This window comes from Leopardus geoffroyi, chromosome B1 (genome assembly GCF_018350155.1).
Source record: "Leopardus geoffroyi isolate Oge1 chromosome B1, O.geoffroyi_Oge1_pat1.0, whole genome shotgun sequence".
NCBI lineage: Eukaryota > Metazoa > Chordata > Mammalia > Carnivora > Felidae > Leopardus > Leopardus geoffroyi.
The window spans coordinates 137,200,277-137,225,338 of NC_059327.1; the positions used below are offsets into that span (position 1 = coordinate 137,200,277).

Below are 25,062 nucleotides of genomic sequence, written 5' to 3' on the forward strand. Positions count from 1 at the left end.
CCAGCGCTGGTCCGCGGGCGCTCCCCGTCCAGGCCTCCTGGACGCACGTATCCGGCCACGTCCGCACCCTCCGAGCGCGGGTGGGTGATTTCGAAAGTGGGCGTGACCGGCCCCGAGGGGAAAGCGTGCTAGGAAGTGGGAGTGAGCGGGGGAGGCGGGGCGGCGAGAAGAGGGAGCCGGGGGAGGGATGCAGGGCAGGAGTGGGAGGGTTGCAGGGCGCGGTGGGAGGGGTGAGGCGCGAGGGAGAAAAGGGCGCTGTGGCGTGGCGGGAGGAAGTGCGCCAGGTCCCGGCTCCTGCTGCGAGGCGCCCCGCGGGTGGGCCGGCCAGGTGAGCCCGAGATGCCGCTGCGCTGGAAGCCGGGGCCGCCGCTGCTGCAGCTGCTGCTGCTCCTGGGGCCGCTCGGCCCCTTGTCCCCGCGCGCCCCGGTGGGACTCGCGCAGGCGGACGCCGCCGCGGAGCTGGACTTCTCCACCGAGCGGCCGGTGCACCTGGTGAGTCCCGCCTTCCTGTCCTTCACCATCGACGCCAACCTGGCCACGGACCCGCGGTTCCTCACCTTCCTGGGGTAAGCGCCGGCCTCTGCCTGTCCCTGGGTCCTGTCTTCCTGACAGCCACGCCCGGGAACCTTGATCTGTCTCTGCCTCTCTCCTTCCATCCCGCCTTTCCTCCCTCCCTCTCCTGTGACAGCCGCCCCCAAACCGCTCGTTCCCGCCTGCATTCATTCAGCGAGTGCTGCCTGAGCGCCAACTGAGGGCCAGGTATTACGGGGAAATTTGGAAAAGAAACTTGCCACCTGCCCCAGAAACACTTCTGGAGGAGGGGACTCGGGCAAGTGTACCTGGAGCCTGTGAGCCCTTGAATTTGCAGCACAGTGTAGGACAGGTAAGATTGTGGACCAGGCGTCCTTCGCTTAAACTCTGTTAGGAAGGTTAAAAGGAAAAAAGAAAAAGAAAAGAAGTCAGATGTTAAAAGTCTCAAAGAAGAGTAAGTGTGTGTGCTGTGTGTGTGTGTGTAAAATATAATTTTATATATTTTAAAATAAACTTTCAAAGAGCAGTTTTAGGTTCACAGCAAAGTTGAGCACAAGGTACAGAGATTTCCAGGATTACACTATATTTTTTAAAAAAATCTAAGTATTAGAGGCACCTGTGTGGCTCAGTTGGTTAAGCCTCCGACTCTTGGTTTGGGCTCAGGTCATGATCTCACGGTTTCATGAGTTCAAGCCCCTTATAGGGCTCTGTGCTGACAGTGCAGAGCCTGCTTGGGATTCTCTCTCTCCCCCACTCTCTCTGTCCCTCCCCGACTTTCACTGCCTCTGTCTCTCTCAAAATAAAGAAATAAACTTAAAAAAAAATCTAAATATTAAGTAAAGGAGACCTAGGAGACTATTGCAGTGACTTACAGAGCCTTAATAAAAAGATATTTTTCCAACACGAGACTGCAAAATCAGCTGTAATTTTTTTTCTCCCCTGAAAGAGACAAACTGGTGCATGTTCACTGGCCCCCGCCTCCTAAATGCAGGCTGATCCCAGGACAGGGAGCTTCAGGGACAGTCCCAGGTCATCTAGGCCACTCATCTAGATCATGAGAGCCTCCAGAGATGGCCACATCTCAGCCAACACACACAGCTGGGAATCTCATCATTGCCAAACACTCACACCCAGTCCTTTCTGCGCCCACTCTGTCAGCTGAACTGCCATTGCTAATTTCAGTCATTTGTTCTGCCCATAAAAGCAGGTAGCCTAATGGTTAAGAGGTTGGCAGTCTGACTACACTAACTTGATTCCCACCTCTGCCAGAGTTGGGTGGCTTGCTTGTTACAGGTTGCTTGGCAACCCCAAGCCTCAATTCCTTCACCTGTAGAATAGAACTTCTAAAGCCTTTTGGTGGGATTGTTCTGAGGAGAGGACTTCATGAGACAATACAGAAGTACTTAGCACAGTGTTTGACACAGAGTGTTCAAAATTTAAGCTCATTGCTTCTTCTCGGAAAATGAGGAGTATTGCTAACCACTCACCAGTTCTCTGTGTGTTTCTTTCCATCAGAGTTAACCTCCATCTTTCCCTGTGGTAGCAGAGGGAGAATTTCCTGGTGGAGAGGAACCCCCATGTTTTGCCCTTCCCCTTGGGAATAGGAAGCTGAATACCACACAGCAGGTGGTTGGAGACAGATTACTCTGCAGAAATGCTGAACTACAGGGCCCCATGTGTGAGCACCTCAGGCTAGCTTGGGAGGTGGTGGTGGGGTGATGATAGGAAAAGAGAGGGTGTTGGGGGTGCCTTGCTAAAAACAGAGGCACTGACTAAACCACTTTCCTGAAACGGGAGAACTCAAGTCCTGCTCTGCTGCTGCAGCTAGGCTGTGCCCACCCCTCCCCAAGGAAGGGCATCTGGGGATTCTTCCTGGAGAAACACGTCCAAAGGAAAAAACCTACAGCATGACTTTTAGGGTCCAGGCCTGATGGCCCTGCAGTCAGGCTAACACATGGACTAGCACCATCGTCATCCTCCCCACCCCCAACACACACACAACTTCCAGTCTGCAGTTCAGCAAGGGTGATACCTTTGTCTCTTGTCTCCCATAGCACTCTTTCTTCCCCGTTGGCCCCACCTTTTGGTTGAAGGCTGGAGGATAATGAAAACCAAAAGACTATATTGTGCAGTAGATAAAACTCCGTGTATTCCTGCTCATACGGGCTCCTGACCACACCAGTCCACTCCCTTGGCAGCGGCTGTCTTCATGCCTGCTCCTCAGGGGCATCTGCAAGCCCTTCCATACTATTCCCAGCCGAGATCTGAAAAGACTGAGGCTCAGATAAGCAGGAGCTCCCTCCCTCTCGCTCTCAGCTAAGACCTAGCTTCTGAATGAGGGTCTGAGAGTCCCTCTCGCCAGGGTGGTTAGCACAGTGCCCAAAGTGAGCTGGCCATCTCAGAAGGCAACACTAAGCTTAATAGCTGTGAGATGGGTGTTGTTCTGGTACTGTTCCTCAAAGGGGATGCCACTCAGGCAAAGATGGCAACGGCTGAGCAGAGCAAAGCTCAAGTAATAAGGAGAGGGTAATTAAAATAATTGAGCCTTTGTCATATGCCAGGCCCCGTTCGTAGCATTTCCTAGGTGTTAATGCATTTATTCCTTCCTACAAAACTATGAGGTCAGTGATATTATCATCTCCATTTTAAAAAATGAAGAGGGGCGCTGGGGTGGCTCGGTTGCATAAGCGTCTGACTTCGGCTCAGGTCATGATCTCACGGTTCGTGGGTGCGAGCCCCGCATCGGGCTCTGTGCTGACAGCTCAGAGCCTGGAGCCTGCTTCGGATTCTGTGTCTCCCTCTCTCTCTGCCCCTCCCCTGCTCACGCTCTGTCTCTCAATAATAAATAAACATTGAAAATTTTAAAAAAAGAAAAGAAAAGAAAGCATTGAGGTTTAGGGAAACTCTGTAACTGGCCCCTAGTCAGCCAGCTGTTCATGAAGGAGCAGAGTCTGGACCTAGATACTAATTGCAGGGACAAGAGTATACAAAAACAAAGTAAGCAGTTTATATTTCTTAAAGCAGTAGGGTAGGGTATAGAGGAAAAAGATTGTCCAGAAACAAATTGAGGAGATTGATATAATGAAAAGAAGCACTGACCCGAGAGTAGGAGAATCAGGGCCCAAACCTCTGAGGTGCTTCAACAGAATCCTAAGCAAATTTAATCAGATGGCGTGGTCTGGTTTCCCATCACAGCAAACAGATGTGTTTTGTTTTGTTTTTCCACATTTGCAGTTAGAGAACGTAGAGTGCGCAGAACTTAAGTGCCAATGATAGAACAATCTAGAATTGGAAAGGAACATCTTTTCAGTTTGCCTTCTTCCCAGAGGTAATCAACAACCTGATCAAAAACTTCCTAAGCCGATGTGCAGAGCTCTGAACAGGCACTGACCCTCAAAGAAGGGAGTGTTGAGACCAGCACTGCTCAACAGATAGAACGTGAGCCTCATATGCAAACTACGTGTGCAATTTAAAACTTTTTGGTGGGACGCCTGGGTGGCTCAGTCGGTTAAGCATACACCTTCGGCCCAGGTCATGATCTCACAGTTTGTGAGTTTGAGCATCAGGCTCTATGCTGATAGCTCAGAGCCTGGAGCCTGCTTTGGATTCTGTGTCTCCCTCTCTCTCTGCCCCTCCCCTGCTTGCTCTCTGTCTCTCTCTCTCAAAAATAAATAAAAACATTAAAAAAATAAAAATAAAAACAAATTTTTTTTGGTAAGTCACGTTTAAAAGTAAAAGAAACAGGTGAAGTTAATTTTAATAATATATTTTATGTAACACAAAATATCCAAAGTTTATCATTTCAACATGTCATCAATATAAAAATATTAATGAGATCTCTTACACTCCTTTTCACATCAGGTCTTCAAAATCTGGGGTCTATCTTATGCTCCTAGCACATCTCAATTCAGACTAGCCACATTTCAAATCCTAGCCACATTGGCTAGTGGTTACCATCTTGGCAATGAAGCCCACACTGCAAACAAGATACAGACACAAGCACAGTCCTCTAACACGAGGTAAAAAAGGAGAGTGCGAGTCAGTGCTAGAGTTCGTAGGGACTACAGAGCGGGAAAGGTGGTGCTACATGTCGACAGCAGTAATAATGCAGTTGTGCTTGCTTTTCATAAAGGTTTGCTTATTTTTTTCCAGCAAAGTTCATTCCTTTTTGCCAGTCTGATGAATAGTTATTAATAATGACTTTCAGTAATCAGATTCCTGCATCTTCATGGACAAAATTGCTTTTCTTATTTGGAAAGTCACTTATAATCAACGTCAGGTGCACGTTTTGAAAACTGATGTTGGAAATAACCTCAGGCCCTCTGCGTGCCTATTGCTGAGAGAATGCACCACAGCCAGAGAAACAGAACTGAGAACAGTTACAAGCCGTTGACTCACATTTCCTGACCCCCAAGAAGCACTCTCTCCCTGATTAAGTGCTCATTGTTCCCTTCTCTCCTAAACCTTTCATTGTGCTCTCTGGAGCCCTTTGCATAGTACCCCTGCTTTATCCTCCTCACAGACTATTCCCACCCTAGCTAAAACTTGGCTCTTCTCTGAAGACCCAAGTGGAGAAAGAGACGTGGCTACTTCCCTGAGGTAACCCTTTGGGGTAGAAACTATGCATTCTCCAATATTGCAGCCCTTTTCCCATTCACCAATGCACCTTCTAGGTGATTGCCCACCATTTTGAATGTAGTTCAAATCCCTACTGGATTGTTACCTTGGGCAATAGCCTCCTTTTGTTCAGATTCCTTGTCTGTAAAAAGAGGATAATAATGATACCTACCTCTCTGGTTTGTTTCGGGATTGAGTAAAATATTTTATGCCGAGTGTCCAAAACACTGAGTTTGCACAAACCTAGTGCATGCTAGAGATGACGGTCATGACTCCAGTGTGAGGTACACTCCTCTATGTCTGGCTCTCATCCTATGCTCCTTATCACTGCACTGTGCTTTATTCTGACTCATTCTCCTTATCGATGAAAGATTGGCATTGATTTCACAGTTTTCTCTCCCCTCCCACGTTCCACCATCATCCTAGATGACTTCAAGTGCACTTGACTAAACTGTCTCTCAATCTCTTCACACCCATGCTTCATAATACTCGTCACTCACTGTTATATTGGAACCAGCTTGTACTATCTTATGAAATGTGTGCAGCTCTTCCCAATTCCACATTCACTGGCATCAATGCTGCCATCTTGAATCAGCCCTGGTGGGTATTTACACCACGGAAATTGGCAAGTGCTAAGAAACAGGGCACTTGCTTTTAAAAGGGAGCCAGCTTGCTAGCACACACCACTTCACCCCATTTCAACCGCTTCATGCCACGGCCATGCCTCTTTTCATCATTAAGGACCTTTTAACATCTGAAGTCGTAAATGAAAATCTCCCATTCTTGGACCACACTCTTTACCCTCTTACATTTTCATTCTGTGGATCCACCACAACTATTTGTTACTTAACCTCCACTGGACAGCCTTTTCCTGTCTCTCCTTCTTCCACATCTCATTTGGGCTTCTTGGTTTGCCACATGAATCATTCTTGTGATAACATCCCCAAACTGTTGCTCCATGGTTCTTCCTGCCAAACCCAAACCTGTAGCTCCGAACCTAGCTACAGTTTCCCTTTTCAGGGGAAGGTTACCATGAAGTCTGGGGAGGAAAAATATTGCCTGATTATGAATTATAGTGCCTATTAATAAGCCACTTTTTTTTTTTTTTAACGTTTATTTATTTTTGGGACAGAGAGAGACAGAGCATGAACGGGGGAGGGGCAGAGAGAGAGGGAGACACAGAATCGGAAACAGGCTCCAGGCTCCGAGCCATCAGCCCAGAGCCCGACGCGGGGCTCGAACTCGCGGACCGCAAGATCGTGACCTGGCTGAAGTCGGACGCTTAACCGACTGCGCCACCCAGGCGCCCCAATAAGCCACTTTTTTGTATTTGCCTTTGCCTCCTGTCTTAGTGTGCCTCCCTAAATAGCTGGGCTATTAGCTCTTGGGGCAGAGGGGAATGTCCCAGCCACATGGGTTGCCCTATAAATTCGTGGCCTCCAGACTTACTTGGCCCTAGGGCTACCCCTCAATTCTTCATTTCTCTGCCTCTCTCATTCTCCACGTCCTTACAACTCTGAACCCATTTCCACCTCATCACTTTTAACCCATGTATGACCACCTTTCTGTTTCCCAAAGAAAATGTAGTCACTGGACAAGAACTTCCTTTTCTTCTTGCCACCAAATCTGCATACATACCATGGCCACGTCTAGCTTTCTTCCTTTCTCTCTCCTCACGCCAGCGCTTCTAGCTCTGCTGAGTGTCCTGTAGCCTCCCCAAGGACTTTGCTCTATCAGTCATCTCTTCTCTTCTCCCCCGTATTTAATCTCTCCCTTTTGACTGAGTCCTTCCCCACAGTGTAGAAAAATCTCAAGTCTTTCCTGTCTCAAACGCCACCCTGTATGTATGCCTCTGCAGTAACTGCCCTCTTTCTCTCTTCCCCTTTGTGGCCTTCCTTACTGCCTGCCCACTCCTTCCTTGGTCCACCTTCACGATGTCCCCATCATGGTGTCATAAAATCAATGTCTCCAGTATCACAATGGCCTTTTGTTGCAAAATCCAATAAACACCTTTCAGTCTGTATCTTATTTGGTCTCAGTCATGGGTTTAATTTCTCGGTGTCCCCCACAATTCATACATTGAAGTCTTAACCCCGTATCTCAGCATGAGACCTTATTTGGAAATAGTGCCACTGAGGATATAATTAGTTAAGAACTAGTCGTACCAGAATGGAAGGGGCCCTAATCCATTATGACTGATGTCCTTGCAAGTAGAGGAAATCTGGAGACCGATATGCACACAGAGAGAGCACTGTGTGAAGACTGGGGTAAACGCTGCCACAGGGAAATCAGAAGCTGGGAGAGAACCTGGAACGGATCCTTCCCTGGTAACTTTAGAGGATGCGTGGCCTTGCCAACACCTTGATTTCAGATTTCTAGCCTCCACATCTAAAAGAAAGTAAATTTATGGGGCGCCTGGATGGCTCAGTCGGTTAGGTGTCTGATTTCGGCTCAGGTCATGATCTCACAGTGCACGGGTTTGAGCCCCTCGTCAGGCTCTGTGCTGACAGCTCAGAGTCTGGAGCCTGCTTCAGATTCTGTGTCTCCCTCTCTGTGTGCCCCTACCTGGCTTGTGCTCGGTCTCTCTCAGTCTCTCAAAAATGAATAAACGTTAAAAAAAAATTTTTTTTTAAAGAAAGTAAATTTCCCTGTGTAAGCCACTGGTTTGTGGTACTTTGTTACCGCAGCCCGAGCAAAGTAATGGAGGCTCTTGGAAGCATTTGGCAAGGTTGACGATTGAAACTCTGTGTTGCCTCCATTTCTGGGGGTTTCCCGTGCCTCTTTAACACTTCGTCTCTTTCTCTAGCTTGTCTCAAATGTTGGATGTTCCTCAGGCCTCTGGCTTAGGCCTTCTTTTCACATCACGGAATCTCCTGAGTGGTCTCACCCACTTTCAGGGCTCGAATTCATGCAGTGGTATGCTGGGAAGTGTTTAGCAATTGGCTCTTGGGGACGAGGGGAAACTGATTTACGGTGTTTTGTGTTTTTGTGTTTCTTTTTCTTTTTTTCTGATTTCTGTGGTATATATACTCCCACCATGGCTGGTTTCAAACTGCCAAGAGTTTAACAACTTGTTCTCAAAATATAACAACTGGCTCTCACAGCTGGTATGAGCCAGTACAAGCTGGCTGCAGCGCATCTCTGCTTTTGTGTCAGAGACAAGCAGTTTATTTTTACACATAAGGTAAGATAAAAATACCTGTAGTCTTTTCTTTCCCTTAACAGACTGCTCCCTAAATGGAATATCTGCGGCTGCTTTTATGTGTCCTTTTGTTATTTCCATACCACCGTGGTGGTGGTAGAGGCCCCACCCCCTTTTCTTTTTTCTGTCTGTGATAGAAACAGTGTATCTCTGATCAATTTTGTGTTTAGGACTCGTTTTGCAGCTGTTTAAAGTCTGGTTCTTGTCAGAGGGCATCAGTCTTGTATTCTCAAAATAAGGAAATGTTCCCCTGCAAAGGAGATAGTGAAAAAGGTCTTTAATACCAACACTTTGCAACACGTGACTTCCTTTACATGGCAGGAGCTATAGCACTGAGTTTCTATTGTGCTCAGAAAACAGTCTTTGTCTGGCTCTACTTGCCCTTTCACCAGGGAGCACTCGCTTATTCATTCACTTAACAAATATTTATTAAGCGCCAGATGTGTGCCTTGCACTTATGTAGGTGCCAAGGAGATTCTGATGAGTCAGACAGATAAGAGCTTACAGGGGTGGAGGGGAGACAGGTAGTAAACCAAGCAAATAAGTAAGTTAATTTCAGAAAGTGGTGAATCCTTTGAAGAACATGCAGGGCAATGTGACCGAGAGTGACCCGAGGTGGTATAGTCACTATCTCTGGGAGGCAGGCTCTGGGACTCGGGCATCTGACACGGGCTGTGCACAGATATGTATCTTGAGGTACCATAGCTCCTTCTACATTGTGCTGGTTTTCCCTCCCATTTCCCAGAGAGCGCCAGTGTCTGGTATTGCTTGCAAATACCAGTTACATAACAAATCTAAATGAGCTTCCTCTATCATCCAATGCAATCAAAATGCCGAGGACTGAAATCAGTGCCTGGCCAAAGGCAGGGGAACAGAACCAGTCTCAAGAGACTCTGAGGAAGTACCTTATATCAGTTTTAGGGCTGTGTCTCTGCACCTGTGGGCTGGGGGTTACTAGTCACCGACATTTAGATCGAGGACTGTACATCCTGCACCTCGCCTAGATGTGTCCCTGAGCTCCTGTTACACATGACCAAGGGCCAGATGGAAGTATGTTTTTTTTTGGTTTTCCCTTAGCATCTCAAATTCTACAAAACTGCGCGCCTTCCCCGCCTTCATGGCCATCTCCAGTCTATCACCTGTTCTTCATCTCAGCAAATATTACCATTTTCCAACATGCTTCCCAGGGGTAATCCTTGACTCTTCTGCAATATCCAATTAAACACCGAATCTAGTAGTCTACCTCCACAGGTGTCCTGAATGTATCCACCTCTCTCCATCCCCACTGCTGTTCTCTTACCTCAGCCCATCACTTTCAGTTTATATGAATGTGACCACAGTCTCGGTCCTTCTCTTCAGTTATTTACACTACAGCCTGAGATTCTTTTCTAAAATGGAAGGCTAGTGAGGCCATTCCACTGCTTTAAAATCCTTCCATAGCTCCATATTGCCCTCACAGAAAATTGGATTCCAGGACATGGGGGCTCATAGTCCCTACATGGTACAGCCCTATCTGCCTCTCCAGTCTGTCCTCTCCCTGCTCTCAATCTGTAGGCTCTAACTACACCCATTAGCTCTTCAGCAGTGCCATATTCTCTTCTACCTCTGGTCTTTATGGACATTTCCCTACACCTGGAACACTTGCTTCAATCCCATCTATCTTTGATCTGGATTAGATGTATTCCTTTTGAATGTCTAACAGTGAAACTACTTCTCCTGAAAACCCCTAACCACACATGATCCCCAGCCCAAAGTCTGGGTTAGGATCCCCTTTGTATGTTCTCATAACACTGTTTTGGAATTGCCTACTTACTTGCTTACATGTATACGTATATATATATATATATATATATGTATATACGTATGTATATGTATATATGTATACATATGTATATATGTATGTATATATATATGTATATGTGTATATATGTGTATATATATATATATATATATATGCAAGATTGTAAATTATATGAGAGCTATCTCTGTTTTATTTGCTATTGTATCCCCAGAAACTAGCATAATGCCTGGCAGAGTGGGCCTGCCATGTATATTTATTGATTAATGAATGGATAGCTATGTGTCCCTTCACTAAATTTTGGTTTCTTCACCTAGTCTTAAAAAAATAGAAACATATACACAAAACTACCTTGTATAAATTAAAATGTCATTTGCTTATTATGGAAAACTGATAAAATCAGAAAAGAGTCTACCATCCATCTCAGTATATAGTAATGACCCGTTATCTCCTTCTATATATATTATTTTCATTGCTGAAATCACACGATGCAGTTTTTTTTTTAAATTGTGGTAAAATATACCAAACATAAAACTTACCATTTAACCATTTTAAGTGTGTAACTCAGTGCCATTAAGTACATCCACTGTTAGGGCACCTGGGTGGTTCAGTTGGTTAAGTGTCCGATTTCAGCTCAGGTCATGATCTTGTGGTTCTTGAGTTTGAGCCCTGCATCAGGCTCTGTGCTGATGGCTCAGAGTCTGGAGCCTGCTTCGGATTCTGTGTCTCCCTCTCTCTCTGCCCCTCCCCTGCTCACACTCTGTCTCTCTCTTTCTCAAAAATAAACATTAAAAAAGTTTTTTTTAAAAAGTATATCCACTGTTGTGCAACCATTGCCATCACCCATCTTCAAACTTTATCTTCCCAAACTAAAACTCTGTGCCCGTCAAACAACAGTGCTCTCTTCCCTTCCCTACAGCTTTTTTTATTGGGGTTTGTAGCAAAGTGGAAATGGGTTTCTTCTGATCCCTACATAGTCCAAGTTAGCATTTCCGTTTATTTTCAAGTGGTTTGAGGATTTCATGGCCGAGGCCATCCTTCCTGGTGTTTTTTGGTGCCAACAGATGTGTCAGTCAGCGCCAAATCCCAGGCTGATAACATTTTTGAAGCCTCACTTTGTGCTGCATTTCCTCATTCTAGGACCTACGACATATTTAGGCACCCATGAAAATATTCTAAGTTTTTTTTTAAGATTTATTTGTTTATTTTTGAGAGAGAAAGCTCGAGCAGGGGAGGGGCAGAGACAAAGAGGGGGAGAATACCAAGCAGGCTCTGTGCTGACAGCCCCAATGTGGGGCTCAAACTCACAAACTCGAGATCATGACCTAAGCAAAGTCTGATGCTTAACCGACTGAGCCACCTAGGAGCTCCTCTAAGTTCTTTTAAGATCCAAAGAAAATGAACTTTTAGGTCAAAGAAAATATTTTAATACAATAGTGTTTGTCTTTATAGAAATATCATCATAAAATATAATTTTCAGTATTTTTTAATGGAGGAATTGGACCATGAAGGCAAAAGTGCCTGTAGTACAGTAAAAATGGTAAGGAGGAATCACTGAAGTTTTTAATGCAGGAGACTTTTTGGTCTATTTCCATCTTTGAATTTCTCTTTCCTAAGCATAAATAAAGATATCTTTAAAAAAATTATTTATTTTGAGAAGGAGAGACAGCGAGCAGGGGAGAGGCAGAGAGAGAGGGAGAGAGAGAATCCCAAGCAGGCTCTGTGCTCTTAGCACAGAGGCCAGTATGGGGCTCAAACTCATGAACCGTGAGATCATGACCTGAGCCAAAACCAAGAGTCGGGCGCTTAACTGACTGAGCCACCCAGACATCCCTGAAGACATCTTTCAAACATTTTACATAGCAGTGTATATAGTTAAGCAATATCCTAAAATTTTAGATTGAAAAAATTTTAAATTTTAGGTAAGGTCTCTATTTATTATGATGTTAAGAGGTATTGTCAATTAGTCCTCCTAGAATGATTTTCCAATTTGAAAGAACCTACATGTAAGTTAATTAATTGGACCATTCCAAAGAACTACACAGCATTGGTTTTATGTGTTTTAAGAGAATTCAGAGCACAGTGTGGCCATAATCACGTGTATGAGACTTCAGAAATGTATGGCAACCGTCCCTGTTATCTGGCTCTCCTATGTTCTTAACTTTGTTTGAATATTCATGACATGTTCACCTTTCTGAGAGAAAGGATTATAAATCATTCTACTTCCATTCTATAGCATTTGGTACCATCTGAGCACACACTAGGCACCTATCAGGAGCATTTTTGACTTGATGAGATATGCATTTATAATTGCTTGAATTGAAGGGGTGCCAGGGTGGCTCAGTCAGTTGAGTATCTGACTTCGGCTCAGGTCATGATCTCACGGTTGGTGGGTTCAAGCCCCAAGTCAGGCTTTGTGCTGACAGCTTGGAGCCTGGAGCCTGCTTTGGATTATGTGTCTCCCTCTATCTCTGCCCCTCCCCTGCTCACACTCTGTCTGTCTCTCGATAAATAATTAAATACATAATAAATTGCTCAAATTGGAGTTGTTGATGATAGGAATTAGAATCTTATCTATCTAATTCATTTGACTTAAATTTAGAAGTATGGTTTTCCTTGAAAGCTGGAGCTAGGGAGAAGAGGAAAAATCCTAAGTCATTTATGAACTTCTCTGGAACATAAATTTTTGAAGACAGTCTATTTTTCAAAAAACACAGAGTCATCTTTCCTACAGTTTCTACTCTCTTAACCTCTTTTCCTCCATCAATCATAAAAGGTTACAAGTTTTTTGAAAGTACTGAATGCTAGCCTACTTGTAAGTTAAAAAAATAAGTTCTTGCCAGAGTCAGAGGTCCCAGTTGCCTGCAGGTGCCTAGAAGTGCGACCTTGCAATTATATTCAGACTAAAGGGTGCCTGGATGGCTTAGTCGGTTGAGCATCCAACCCTCGATATCAGCTCAGGTCATAATCTCACGGTTCATGGGTTCTGGCCCTGCGTTGGGCTCTGCATTAATGGTACAGAGCCTGCTTGGGATTCTCTCTCTCTCTTTCTCTCTCTGCCCCTTCCCCATTCTCTCTCTCTCTAAATAAATAAACTTAAAAAAAAAAAAAAAAGATTCAGACTGAGAAGATTTCCCGGTGATAGCCATTGGACTTCTCCCTCCCTCCCTCCTGTATAGCTAGATATTAAGAAATAGGTCCATCTAGAGAGAAGAGAGTAAACATGTTTCACTGGATTGTCTTGGAAAAAAATAACTTTAATTTCTTGCTTGTCTTCCAACAGTTCTACAAAGCTTCGTACTTTGGCCAGAGGTTTGTCTCCTGCATACCTGAGATTTGGTGGCACCAAGACAGACTTTCTCATTTTTGATCCCAAGAAAGAACCAACCTTTGAAGAGAGAAGTTACTGGCAGTCTCAAGTCAACCAGGGTGAACTTTTTAAAGATTCACGATATGTTTTGACTCACTTGAGTCAGGCTTGCGCGTCCTCAGAGAAGTGCTATTGCTGATATCTAACAATTAATAAGAAATCAAGGGCTCCCAACTGGCCAATGAAGGCACCCACACAAAAGGAGGAGGCAGTGGGCAGGTTTCCTCCTCCTGGTGTCTTCATGAATGTGAAACCTCACCAAAAAAAATGTGTGCTGGGCATAACTGAGAGTTAATTGTGCTGTAAGTAGGACAATGGTTGTAGCTGAAGGACACAGCTGCTTAGCAGGAGTGTGTGGGTAGAAATGTGTCAATTTGAAAAGAGTACTTCCAGCTGAAGACATAAGTGATCGACTGAAACCCATTTATTTTGAAAATAGAATGTGGATGAAGGGTATAACAAGAGGCTGTTGAGGTACACTCTGCTTCTTAGAATGGATTTTAAGACTTCACTGATTGGGCAGTGATTGTCAAACGTTATTGACAATCCACAGTCACCTGGGGTGAGTTTGAATATTTGGATTCTGTGTTCCAACCTTAGATTATGAGTTTAGAAGCTTCTCGGGTGATTCTGATAATTTGAAGTCTGTTGGTTCCCCCTGAGAAACCTGCCTTAGTGAGCGATGAGGATTTGCTCTATGTCTTTCATAAGTGCTATGCAGACATCAAATGGAAGTTGAGTCATTATCTTACCAATTATGAGAAATAAGGTGTGCATCATTGAATTACAATAATGACAGTATAATGTATATATTAGCGAATAATATGTCATTATTTCATACATTACATATTTTCCCTCTGTTTTCTTCAGTTAGGAAGTTTCCAGAACAGTTCATCAGTAATTGGGCCAAAACTAATAGAAGACTAATTAGAAAAAAATGAAAAAAAAAGCAGGAGAGTTCTCTTAACATAACATATGGGAATAGTTGATGTTGGGACTTGACCATTCCCATCTGTCATGTGTATCTGCAAGGTCTCTTAAGTTCAGACAGGAAACCGGCCTTTCCCCATCAATTTTCTCCATCCTGTGTGTATATGTGGTGGAAGAGGGGAGGTGCCAGTGCCTCTGAAGCATCCTTTGTGAGCCCGGGGATGGATGAGGCACCAGTTGCCAGAAAGTCAGAATGTGCAGCTTCCCAGAAAGGAAGTTATGGGCGGGTCGCCAGTCCTGGCAGCAGGCATGCAGCGGCTGTGCTGCCTTGTGATAAAGGAGCACAGTCAACCGACAGTTTAGTGGCTGAGTTTTCCAAGCACACGTGCTGTGGTCTCAGAAGCTTTGAAGATAACATATTCGAAGGAAAAGAAAAAGTCACCATTTCCTGTCCTACTATTACGGCAAGAAGAAATCATCACAAAGCAGCTATAGTCCAGCGAAACAAATTTTTATGTATTTTGAAAGCGAACTGTAAGAGAATTGAAATGTTATCTTTTTTTTTTAATGTTTATTTATTTTGAGACAGAGGGAGAGCGCACGTGGGGGAGGGGCAGAGAGAGAGGGAGAGAGAGAATCCCAAGCAGGCTCCTCGCTGTGAAGTGCAGAGTCCAACATGGGGCTTGAACCCACAAACTGTGAGATCATGACCTTAGCCGAAATCAAAAGTCGGATGCTTACCCAACTGAGCCACCGGGCGCCCCTGAACTGTTTTCTTCAGTGGGATTCTCTAGTAATTTCAAGTTTCTGAGGAATTTTCTGAATTGTTAAATAACTTGAAGTTATGTCCAGTAGATCTGTGTCCAGTGTATGTCCAGTGTTTCCTGGGAAACCTGCCCTTGGTTGTTTGTGTGTGTGTGTGTGTGGTGACTGGTTAGCTGCAAATTTGACATGTAGCAGAATATATCTTTTTCTGATTTCCTACCTAAAAACCAGGAATATAATTATCCTGCTTTAGTCACATAAATAGGTAACTAAATAAATGTGTGGGACTTCAACCTTATCACCGTGAAAACAGATTCTCTAAACTATTTCTTCCCTTTGCAGATATGTGTGAATCTGGATCCATCCCTTCCGACGTAGAGAAGAGATTGCAGTTGGAATGGCCCTTCCAGGAGCAATTGCTTCTCAGAGAACAGTATCAGAAAAAGTTCAACAATAGCACTTACTCAAGTAAGAGATGAAAGGCACCTGCAGGTGTCCCAGCCCCCAGAATACATGGATAGTTTGAACTTGGGCTTGAATCACATAAGCCCTACTGCAGTTGTATAAAGCTGCATAATACTCAAATGTTATCAGGAGTTAATGGGAAATCTTGAATTTCTGTTTTGTTTTGTTTTGTTTTGTTTTTCTTTTCTTCACCTGACTTTGCCTATTAGCCATGAAGTGAAAAATCATTCATTCACGAACTGATAGTGACCTTTCCTGCTCTGAAGAACTAGGAAGTCAAGGAAGACATGGATAGATTCCTCATGGAACAGTAAAATACAAAAGTATGGAGAATAAATAGTGGAGGTGCCTGGCTAGCTCAATCTGTAGAGCACGCAACTCTTTTTTTTAAATTTTTTAATGTTTATTTATTTGAGAGAGAGACAGAGACAGAGAGACAGACAGAGCATGAGCAGGGGAGGGGCAGAGAGAGAGACACACACACAGAATCTGAAGCAGGCTCCAGGCTCCGAGCTGTCAGCACAGAGCCCAACGTGGGGCTCGAACCCACAAGCCGTGAGATCATGACCTGAGCTGAAGTCGGACACTTAACCGACCGAGCCACCCAGGCGCCCCTGTAGAGCACGCAACTCTTAATCTTAGAGTTGTGAGTTCGAGCCCCACGTTGGGTGGACAGGTTACTTAAAAATAAAATCTTTTTTTTTAAAGACTAAATTGTGAAAACCATTCACACCTCGTCATCCATTCTCTCTCTTTCCTCCCAGAAGCAACCCCTGTTATGAGTAGGTGTACCATTAGGTAGTGGAAGACTGAGTCATATCAGACAGTCTTGGCCATCAAGAAGCGCTCTCTTTTTTTATTTCCTCTGTGGCTTTGTGTAGAACTAGCTCGACTAACCAGGAATTTATTTCCATTCACTGAAACAGTTATCCAGTCTTCAAAATGGGATGATGTTGGCATGCAGAGCTTCAAAACAACTGGAACCAAGCAATCCTTACTTAACTATGAGAACTATTTTTATCTGAAAGTTGATGTTTTATACCCAACTAAGGGATGATATTGCCCCAGATCTCAGTTAAGGAAATAATCTGCTCAGATACAACTGTCTTCTTTTGATTTTTGGAAAATAAATTATCTTGAAGTTAATTTGGGTCCCTCGGCATTTCTAAGAGTACATTACTGAAAGTAGATTATTTATCTTTGTAAGATTTTTCTGTATACCGTCTGGATTTCAATGTATCCAGTGGATTTTAATTTTTGTATTTTTTATTTATAAGGTACAGAAAGAAATGTGACACATAAGAAATCAGAAAATAGTTTACATGTTAATAGAGTCCTCTAAATTGTTTATTACATTTTAAAGGAGAGGGACTACTCTGACATTTTAATTAAATGACCTGTGGTTGAATGGAATTTGGCATAAGGCAGGCCTGTTTCAGATCCCAAGAAAGGAGTGACAGGAGACCCGTATCAGTAAGGTCTCACCTGTAATAAATCATTATGATACGGGTCTGCTAAGAGAAGATTCCATGGTATTAGGTAATCTGTTGATTTCTACTTTATTTTGTATCGAGTTAAACTTTATACTAGTTTATCTTCAATTTTTCTTTTTTTCTTTTTTTTAAATTTTTTTCAACGTTTATTTATTTTTGGGACAGAGAGAGACAGAGCATGAACGGGGGAGGGGTAGAGAGAGAGGGAGACACAGAATCGGAAACAGGCTCCAGGCTCTGAGCCATCAGCCCAGAGCCCGACGCGGGGCTCGAACTCACGGACCGCGAGATCGTGACCTGGCTGAAGTCGGACGCTCAACCGACTGCGCCACCCAGGCGCCCCTCTTCAATTTTTCTAAAAAAAAAAAAAAAAGATTTCCTAGCTCACATGATCTTTCTGGAATCAAGATAGTACGTTTCTACCATCTTCCCCTGCCTCTGGGACTAGGACCTTCATAGTTCCTGTCCCCGAAGAAGTTCCTTCACTAACTATGTAACTGGGTCATTATAACTGCAGCTACCCTGTCGGCAATGCTCAAATATCTAACAAATACAGATTGTTGATTTGTATTTGGAAACATTTGCCTCCTGGTTTGAATTTTTTTATTTTAATATACGTGTTTTAGAAACATATAGATGGGAATCTGTTGTGTTCATCTGGGCACCAACTCAGTATAGTGATAAGTATCTCAGAAGCTAATAGATGTTTTCACACATTGTTCCACACTGATGACTGAGGTTGGTAATGTGTGAGTACCTTGGGCTGGCATTGTCCAATGGAGGAAATAGCAAAAGTCCACTGTGGCAAGGAGAGGTTAATTGCTTAGTCAGTGGCCTGCACCCTTAAAACAGGTGTCTTAGAAGATATAGGTAAGTTTTCTAATTACAGGACCCATTAGGTGGTGGGTTTCACTTAAGTAGAAGATGACAGAAACATTTGTCACAAGACTACAAACTTTGTAAACCTGTTTAGGCAGGAAAAGGAAGCAATGTTGTAGATGTAATTCTGGGTGTGGCTGACTGCATAATGAAATTTCTTATTACAATAATCATATTTAATGAGCTAATTCTTTGTTCTCCTTCTTCTCTACCTCTCTTCCTCATCGCCTGACTCCTCCTCCTCTATCACTCACTAGAACTGGACACATTTGTATAAACGGACAAGGCATAATGCCAGGGAAAGAGTCAGTGCCAGTTTTTTTGTTTTGTTTCTTCTTGTTTTTTTTTTTTTCTTTTCTTTCAGTGCCAGTTTTAATGTGCCATTTAGATTATCTTTGTCCCAGGGGTCTTTCTACCCTCTCATAAAGTAAGAGACAAGAGACTGGGTAATGGTTGGGAATTAGAAAATTAGCTGTGAGTTTTCTTATTCTTATTTTGAGGAGGGAGTAGGCTGGGTGGTGTTTTGGTTGGTTTTATTTTTAAGAGTAGAGTCTAACTGAGGAGTATACAGCCCATATTCTAGGAGATGTTACTATTCTGTTGTAGGAGGTGTACAATAGAATTTTAAGCTATGTAAATTCCAATTGCATTTGGAAAAAGGAAATAGAAAAAGAGTGAAGTATAAGTTGAATAAATACTCCAAAATGCAAACATTTCAGGCTTTGTGGAAATGCCATAGAGGGAGTATGTAATAACAGTGCCTAATATGTATAAGGGCTTTTTATGATTTACAAAGAGTTTTCACATATGTTGTCTCAACCTCAATTTTGTGAGTAGGCACACAATGGTGCTAGTTCCAGGATCGTGGATGCATAGCTGAGGCTCATGCAGGGCAAAGGGGTCACCTCGTTGTACAATCTGTAAGTGGGAGAGCAGGGCTGGAACTCAGGTGTTAGGATTCCTGATCCAGGAAACTTTCTGCCGCGTGATTTTGCAATACACAAGTCTAACACGGAGCTGTGACTAAGACAGTCGAGTCACCCCTTGACAACAGGCTCTCGTAATGGCACTGCCACCAAATAGCCATGTGTATTGGGCAAAGCACATTTCTTTGGTGCCAGTTTCCTCAGAGAAAAATGGGGATGGAGGTTTGGGGAGAAGTCAATAACCCTGGAGGCTCTGTGTTGGCCCAAAGTGTGGCTCAAGATCCAGTGGAATGCTGGGCCGCAGGACGGAAGAGCTTTTCAGTCCCTGTTGTCTGTAACTCCTTGATGATAGGCAGCAGTCCTGTGGAAGTGGGTGACGCAGCAAACACCCTAAATAACTCAAACAACTTGCTAGAGCCGTTCTGCCCCCAGCCTTTATCGGCAGTATTAAATTTAGGTTTCATTGTTATGCTGATCCAAGGAATTCACTTAGATTTTTTTTTTAAGTTTATTTATTAGAGAGAGAGAGAGAGAGAGAGAAGGCATGAGTGGGGAGGGACAGAGAGAGAGGGAGAAAGAGAGAATCCCAAGCAGGCTCCTCACTGTCAGCACAGAGCCCGATTTGTGGCTTGAACTCACAAACTGAGAGATCATGACCTGAGCTGGAACCAAGACCAAGAGTCAGTCGCTTAACCAACTGAGCTACCCACGTGCCCCTCACTTAGATGTTTTTAAACTAGGAGAGTTTGAGAGTGAATTTCTATTCAGCAAATGACTCTAACTATACCTGAAAATTACAGACTTCTGCATGTGATACCTGACTTAAAGATGATATTCAGACCGACATTGTTGCCACTCTGAAGAAGTGATTTTAGATAAGCTAATGGTTAGAAAAGCGGAGTTCAAAAGTTCCCAAAAGTTTATGGCACTGTAGTGACTCAGTAAGTTTTTTTCACATCTTACTTAGCCCCAAGGAAATACCTGAGTGTTTCAATTACTAAGTTGTTAGGTCCAAACAACCTAATAGTAATAGTTCTCATCGTGTCCAACACGGTTGATATTTCCCTTGTGAATTGTTTATTTTTATTAAACAATTTTTTTTAATGTTTACTTTTGAGAGAGAGAGAGAGAGAGAGGGAGAGAGAGAGAGAGGGAGACAGAACGTGAGCAGGGGAGGGACAAAGAGAGACAGAGAAACAGAATCCGAATCGGGCTCCAGGCTCTGAGCTATCAGCACAGAGCCTGAAGCGGGGCTCGAATCCACGAACCGTGAGATCATGACCTGAGCAGGAGTCGGAGGCTTAACTGACTGAGCCACATAGGTGTCCTTCTTTATTTATTTTTAAAGTTTAGGGGCGCCTGGGTGGCTCAGTCGGTTAAGCCTCCGACTTCAGCTCAGGTCACGATCTCACGGTCCGTGAGTTCGAGCCCCACGTCGGGCTCTGGGCTGATGGCTCAGAGCCTGGAGCCTGTTTCCGATTCTGTGTCTCCCTCTCTCTCTGCCCCTCCCCCGTTCATGCTCTGTCTCTCTCTGTCCCAAAAATAAATAAACGTTGAAAAAAAAAATTTTAAGTTTATTTATTTTGAGAGAGTGAGTGGGGGAGGGGCAGAGAGAAGGAGAGAAGGAATCCCAAGCAGCCTTCGAATTCAGTGCAAAGCTCCTACACAGGGCTTGAACTCACAAACTGTGAGATCATGACCTGAGCTAAAATCAAGAGTCAGACACTTAACCAACTGAGCCACCCAGGAACCCTGTTTCCCTCATAAGTTTAAAGGCTCCTGTAGTGCCCTTGTGAGTAAGGTTCCTGGTTAACTTTGAATTTCAGATAAGTGAATTTTTTTCTTGTATTTCTCAAATATTGCATAGACCTGCATTAAAAATTATTCATTGTTTGTCTGAAGTTCAAATTTAACCAGATGCCTGTATCTTCATTTGCTAAATCTGACAACCATGTGGTGAATGTATTGAGGTTTGCCAGGATCCCTTGGCACATACTTTGGAAACCACAGATCTATAGCCCTAGGCCAATTTTTAAAGTCTAATTTTAATTATTTAAAATTAATAAGTCATATACATGAATTTTCCAAAAAATAATTTTAAATATAGCTAAATTTCCAAAAATATTTTGTGACTGAGTTTGTGAGTAGACATGTTTAAATTTTGAGGAGTGGGGCTTATGTTGACTAATGACAGTCTGGCCTGTGCATGAAGTCACCTGAGGTCATTTGAATCAACAAAACCTGAGTGCCAGACCAAAGCTTCTGGTACTTTACATGGTTCAGCATGGAAAGTTGATTCAAAAGCTGAAGTAACTAAGTCATATTAATTTTTAATCTTTTAATTTGCCTGTGCGTTTTTTTGTCTCTCACTTATAACTCAGGATTGTAATTTCCTCAATTTTACAACCAAAATGGTAATTCACTGGAAAACAAATCTGGAGGCCTTCATTATTGTGGTGCTGACCTAACCATTAAATCGCCACTATTTTTCTTTTAGGGAGCTCAGTGGATATGCTGTATACTTTTGCAAATTGCTCAGGACTGGACTTGATCTTTGGTCTAAATGCCTTACTACGAACAGCAGATTTGCAGTGGAACAGTTCTAATGCTCAGTTGCTCCTGGATTATTGCTCTTCCAAGAATTATAACATTTCTTGGGAACTAGGCAATGGTAAGTGCCCCCAGGGACATTTCACTAATAAGGAGATTACCCTTTGGCATTAGTTGTTCCTATTTATGACATTCTTTTTAATATTAGCAAATATTCTTCTGGCTTGGCACACTTGTACCCGTGCTCAACAGTGCAACTTTTCTGCTTATGGCAGAAAACTCCTTTACATATCCCAGAACCTATTGTTAATCCCAGTTTTGTTTTACTTGAGCTGAAGACAACTAGTTGGACCCAGAAACTTCCACAGCTCCCAGGTTCACTTGAAATTTTTAGGGTCACTTAATCCTATTACGGATGGCAGGCTGGACTCAGCAAAACTGTAAAGCAGGCACTTTGCTTTTACCCCCTTCCATTTCTTTCTCTGTTTCTCCACCTGTCAGTTTATCTTAGCAACTCCATCCCAACCGTCATGATATGCTTAAGCTAGAAATTCCTAGTATAGAATCCTACCCAGGTCAAGCTCCTGATTGTTTCCTTCCTTCTTGACGTTTTTGCAAGGAACTTGTAAATTCTAACTAAAGTACTAATGATCAGCCACATTCATTTAAACATATGTATGGTGCTTTTTCCACACATGAGCCAATGGAACTGAAAAAAAATTGGAAATGAGATGTAGTGATATCATGGACACATACTCCATTCCTGGAACAGCTCTGAGCATTTAATAAGTATTATTTTATCTTTATAACCACCCTGCAGTGGATACAATTATGACTTTCATTTTACACATGACCAAAGCAGGCACAAAAATTTAGATAAATAACTGTGTGATGCTGGGCTACCAAGTGGAGGACTTGGGATTTGAACCCAGGTAGTCTGGCTCCTGAGCAAGGTCCCTGCTTTCTTGGGAGATCCATTCTAGAGGAAGGGAAGCAGATCAACAAGAAGGCAAGCAAAGAAATAAGATATATGTCTATAGTGGTATGTATTATAGTAATGTCTAGAGGCAGATTTAGAGATCAGGTTGCTGAGAGTTACTGGCAAATTGAAGCACAGAACATAGAATATAGGGGTAGAGGTAACCATATCTTAGCTAGATGCTGAACAACTTTGAATAATGGCAGCCACGTGGACAATGGGTCATCTGAACCCGTCCTTACGCATCTCTATATTTCCCTCCCTCCCTACTTTTCTGCTGTACCCATTCCCCACCCGTGCTTTTCAGAGTAAGATAAAAGAACTATGCCATCATGATTTCCTCTTCCTTGGGCTCAATTTTGCAAGGAAGAGGTCTGTTTTCCAGAGACAAGGAGAAGGGAGAGCCTGGGCAAGGTGTTTTGGGGGAGTAGATTGAACACTTCTGTGTCCCCCTCCCTTGTGTTCAGCATGGCCATTTCTAAGCTCACCTGTACATCTGATTTGTGAATGAACAGTCTATTTTTTTTCAATTTTTTAAAATCTTGATTTATTTTTGAGAGAGAGACAGAGACAGAGAGCAGGGGAAGGGCAGAGAGAGGGAGACACAGAATCTGAAGCAGGCTCCAGGCTCTGAGCTGTCAGCACAGAGCCTGACGTGAGCCTGGAACTCACAGACCTCGAGATCATGACATGAGCTGAAGTCGGAGGCTTAATCAACTGAGCCACCCAGGTGGCTGTGAATGAACAGTCTTAATAAGACCTTTAATGGCATTGAGAAATCAATTTTTAAATGTCTTCCCCCCCTACCCAAACTTTTTGTCTTTTTTTTTTTTTTTTAATTTTTTTTTCAACGTTTTTATTTATTTTTTTGGGACAGAGAGAGACAGAGCATGAACGGGGGAGGGGCAGAGAAAGAGGGAGACACAGAATCAGAAACAGGCTCCAGGCTCTGAGCCATCAGCCCAGAGCCCGACGCGGGGCTCGAACTCACGGACCGCGAGATCGTGACCTGGCTGAAGTCGGACGCCCAACCGACTGCGCCACCCAGGCGCCCCAAACTTTTTGTCTTTTTAAAGTAAATTAGTTTATTAAAGACTGGATGTAGACTATTTCCAAAATACCCATTAGTTTAATATCCCCATTAATTAACTTCAAATTGTTTTAGTGCCCTCTCACACTTCAGTTTTGTCATTTAAATTTTTGTTTTACTGAAGTATCTTCTTTATAAAAAGGGAGGTTTTACTATTCTTGCCTTTGGACTCTAAATTTTTGTAATTGGGAAATGTTTTCCTGCTTTTATATGCTGCCATTTTGTTTGTGGTTTTTTTTTTTCATTTTATTAAAAAATTTTTTTTAACATTTATTTATTTTTGAGACAGAGAGAGACAGAGCATGAACAGGGGAGGGTCAGAGAGAGGGAGACACAGAATCTGAAACAGGCTCCAGGCTCTGAGCTGTCAGCACAGAGCCCGACGCGGGGCTCGAACTCACGGAGCGCGAGATCATGACCTGAGGTGAAGTCGGCCGCTTAACCGACTGAGCCACCCAGGTGCCCCTTTGTTTGCTTTTAAGTGCAAAATTTCTAGATACGTGATTATTTTGAGAATTGCTATCTTTCAGAACCTAACAGTTTCCGGAAGAAGGCTGGTATTTTCATCGATGGATTGCAGTTAGGAGAAGATTTTGTCAAGTTGCATAAACTTCTAGCAAAATCCACTTTCAAAACTGTGAATCTCTATGGTCCTGATATTGGCCAGCCTCGAGGAAAGACTGTCAAGATGCTAACGAGGTAGGAACTAGAGGAAGCAGAACCACTTTTCTTAAAAATAATATTGCTCTCTGGTGGAGAATCCTCATGTTATTAAACCATTTGCTACCTAAGCAAATGTTTTACCAAAAGAGGAAAAGATTGACTGGCTCAGAATACCAAGAATCTGGGGGCAAATGGAACCTACAATATAATTTGTATAAGAATTAGGAAGTTTGTACTTGGCCTGATACTAAAGCAGTAACCAGCCCATTTCTAAAAAATGAAACTCCTGTGCATATATTGTGTACATATATATGTTGTGCATATGAGGATTAAGTGAAGATCATAATAGATTTCTTTTTCTAGTTTCCTGAAGGCTGGGGGAGAAGTGATTGATTCAGTTACATGGCACCAGTAAGTATGTCTCCTGCTCTTAGTACTAAGAAACTAATGCTAGTTTTACTTATTACTTAGTTTTCAAAAACGTGTTTTCATTTAACTGCTAATGCATAGTTCCAACAAGAAACAAATAATATCTCAAGCAGCACTGTACTACACACTTCATATTAATAAAACAAAAGTTTTAACTTTATTTTAAATAATGTGGTAGGTTCTATAAGATCAAGGCATACTGTCATTTAAATCATGGAGCAGATAAGTAGCTAAGATCAATATGCTTGCCAAAGAACGGGTAACCCGTAAGTACCTGCACTGTGACTATGTCTTTTCAAAACAGAGTAACTGATTCCCTTCCATCTTGGTCTTTTCTTACTAGAACAACTCCTCCTCCTCCTCCCCCTCCTCCCC

The 25,062-nt window shown here is 43.1% G+C and overlaps 1 protein-coding gene across 2 annotated transcripts in view; it reads left to right on the forward strand.

Moving 5' to 3' along the window:
• The first annotated feature begins 213 nt into the window (after positions 1-213).
• The window catches only part of HPSE (heparanase), a 39,069-nt gene continuing 14,220 nt past the window's right edge, over positions 214-25,062 (forward strand). For both annotated transcript variants that reach the window (XM_045473498.1, XM_045473499.1), the window contains exons 1-6: positions 214-566; positions 13,432-13,577; positions 15,556-15,681; positions 21,474-21,647; positions 24,126-24,294; positions 24,622-24,669. In XM_045473498.1, the coding sequence (XP_045329454.1) occupies positions 340-566; positions 13,432-13,577; positions 15,556-15,681; positions 21,474-21,647; positions 24,126-24,294; positions 24,622-24,669 (890 nt within the window). In that variant the 5' untranslated portion in view covers positions 214-339. The remainder of the gene's footprint in view (positions 567-13,431; positions 13,578-15,555; positions 15,682-21,473; positions 21,648-24,125; positions 24,295-24,621; positions 24,670-25,062) is intronic.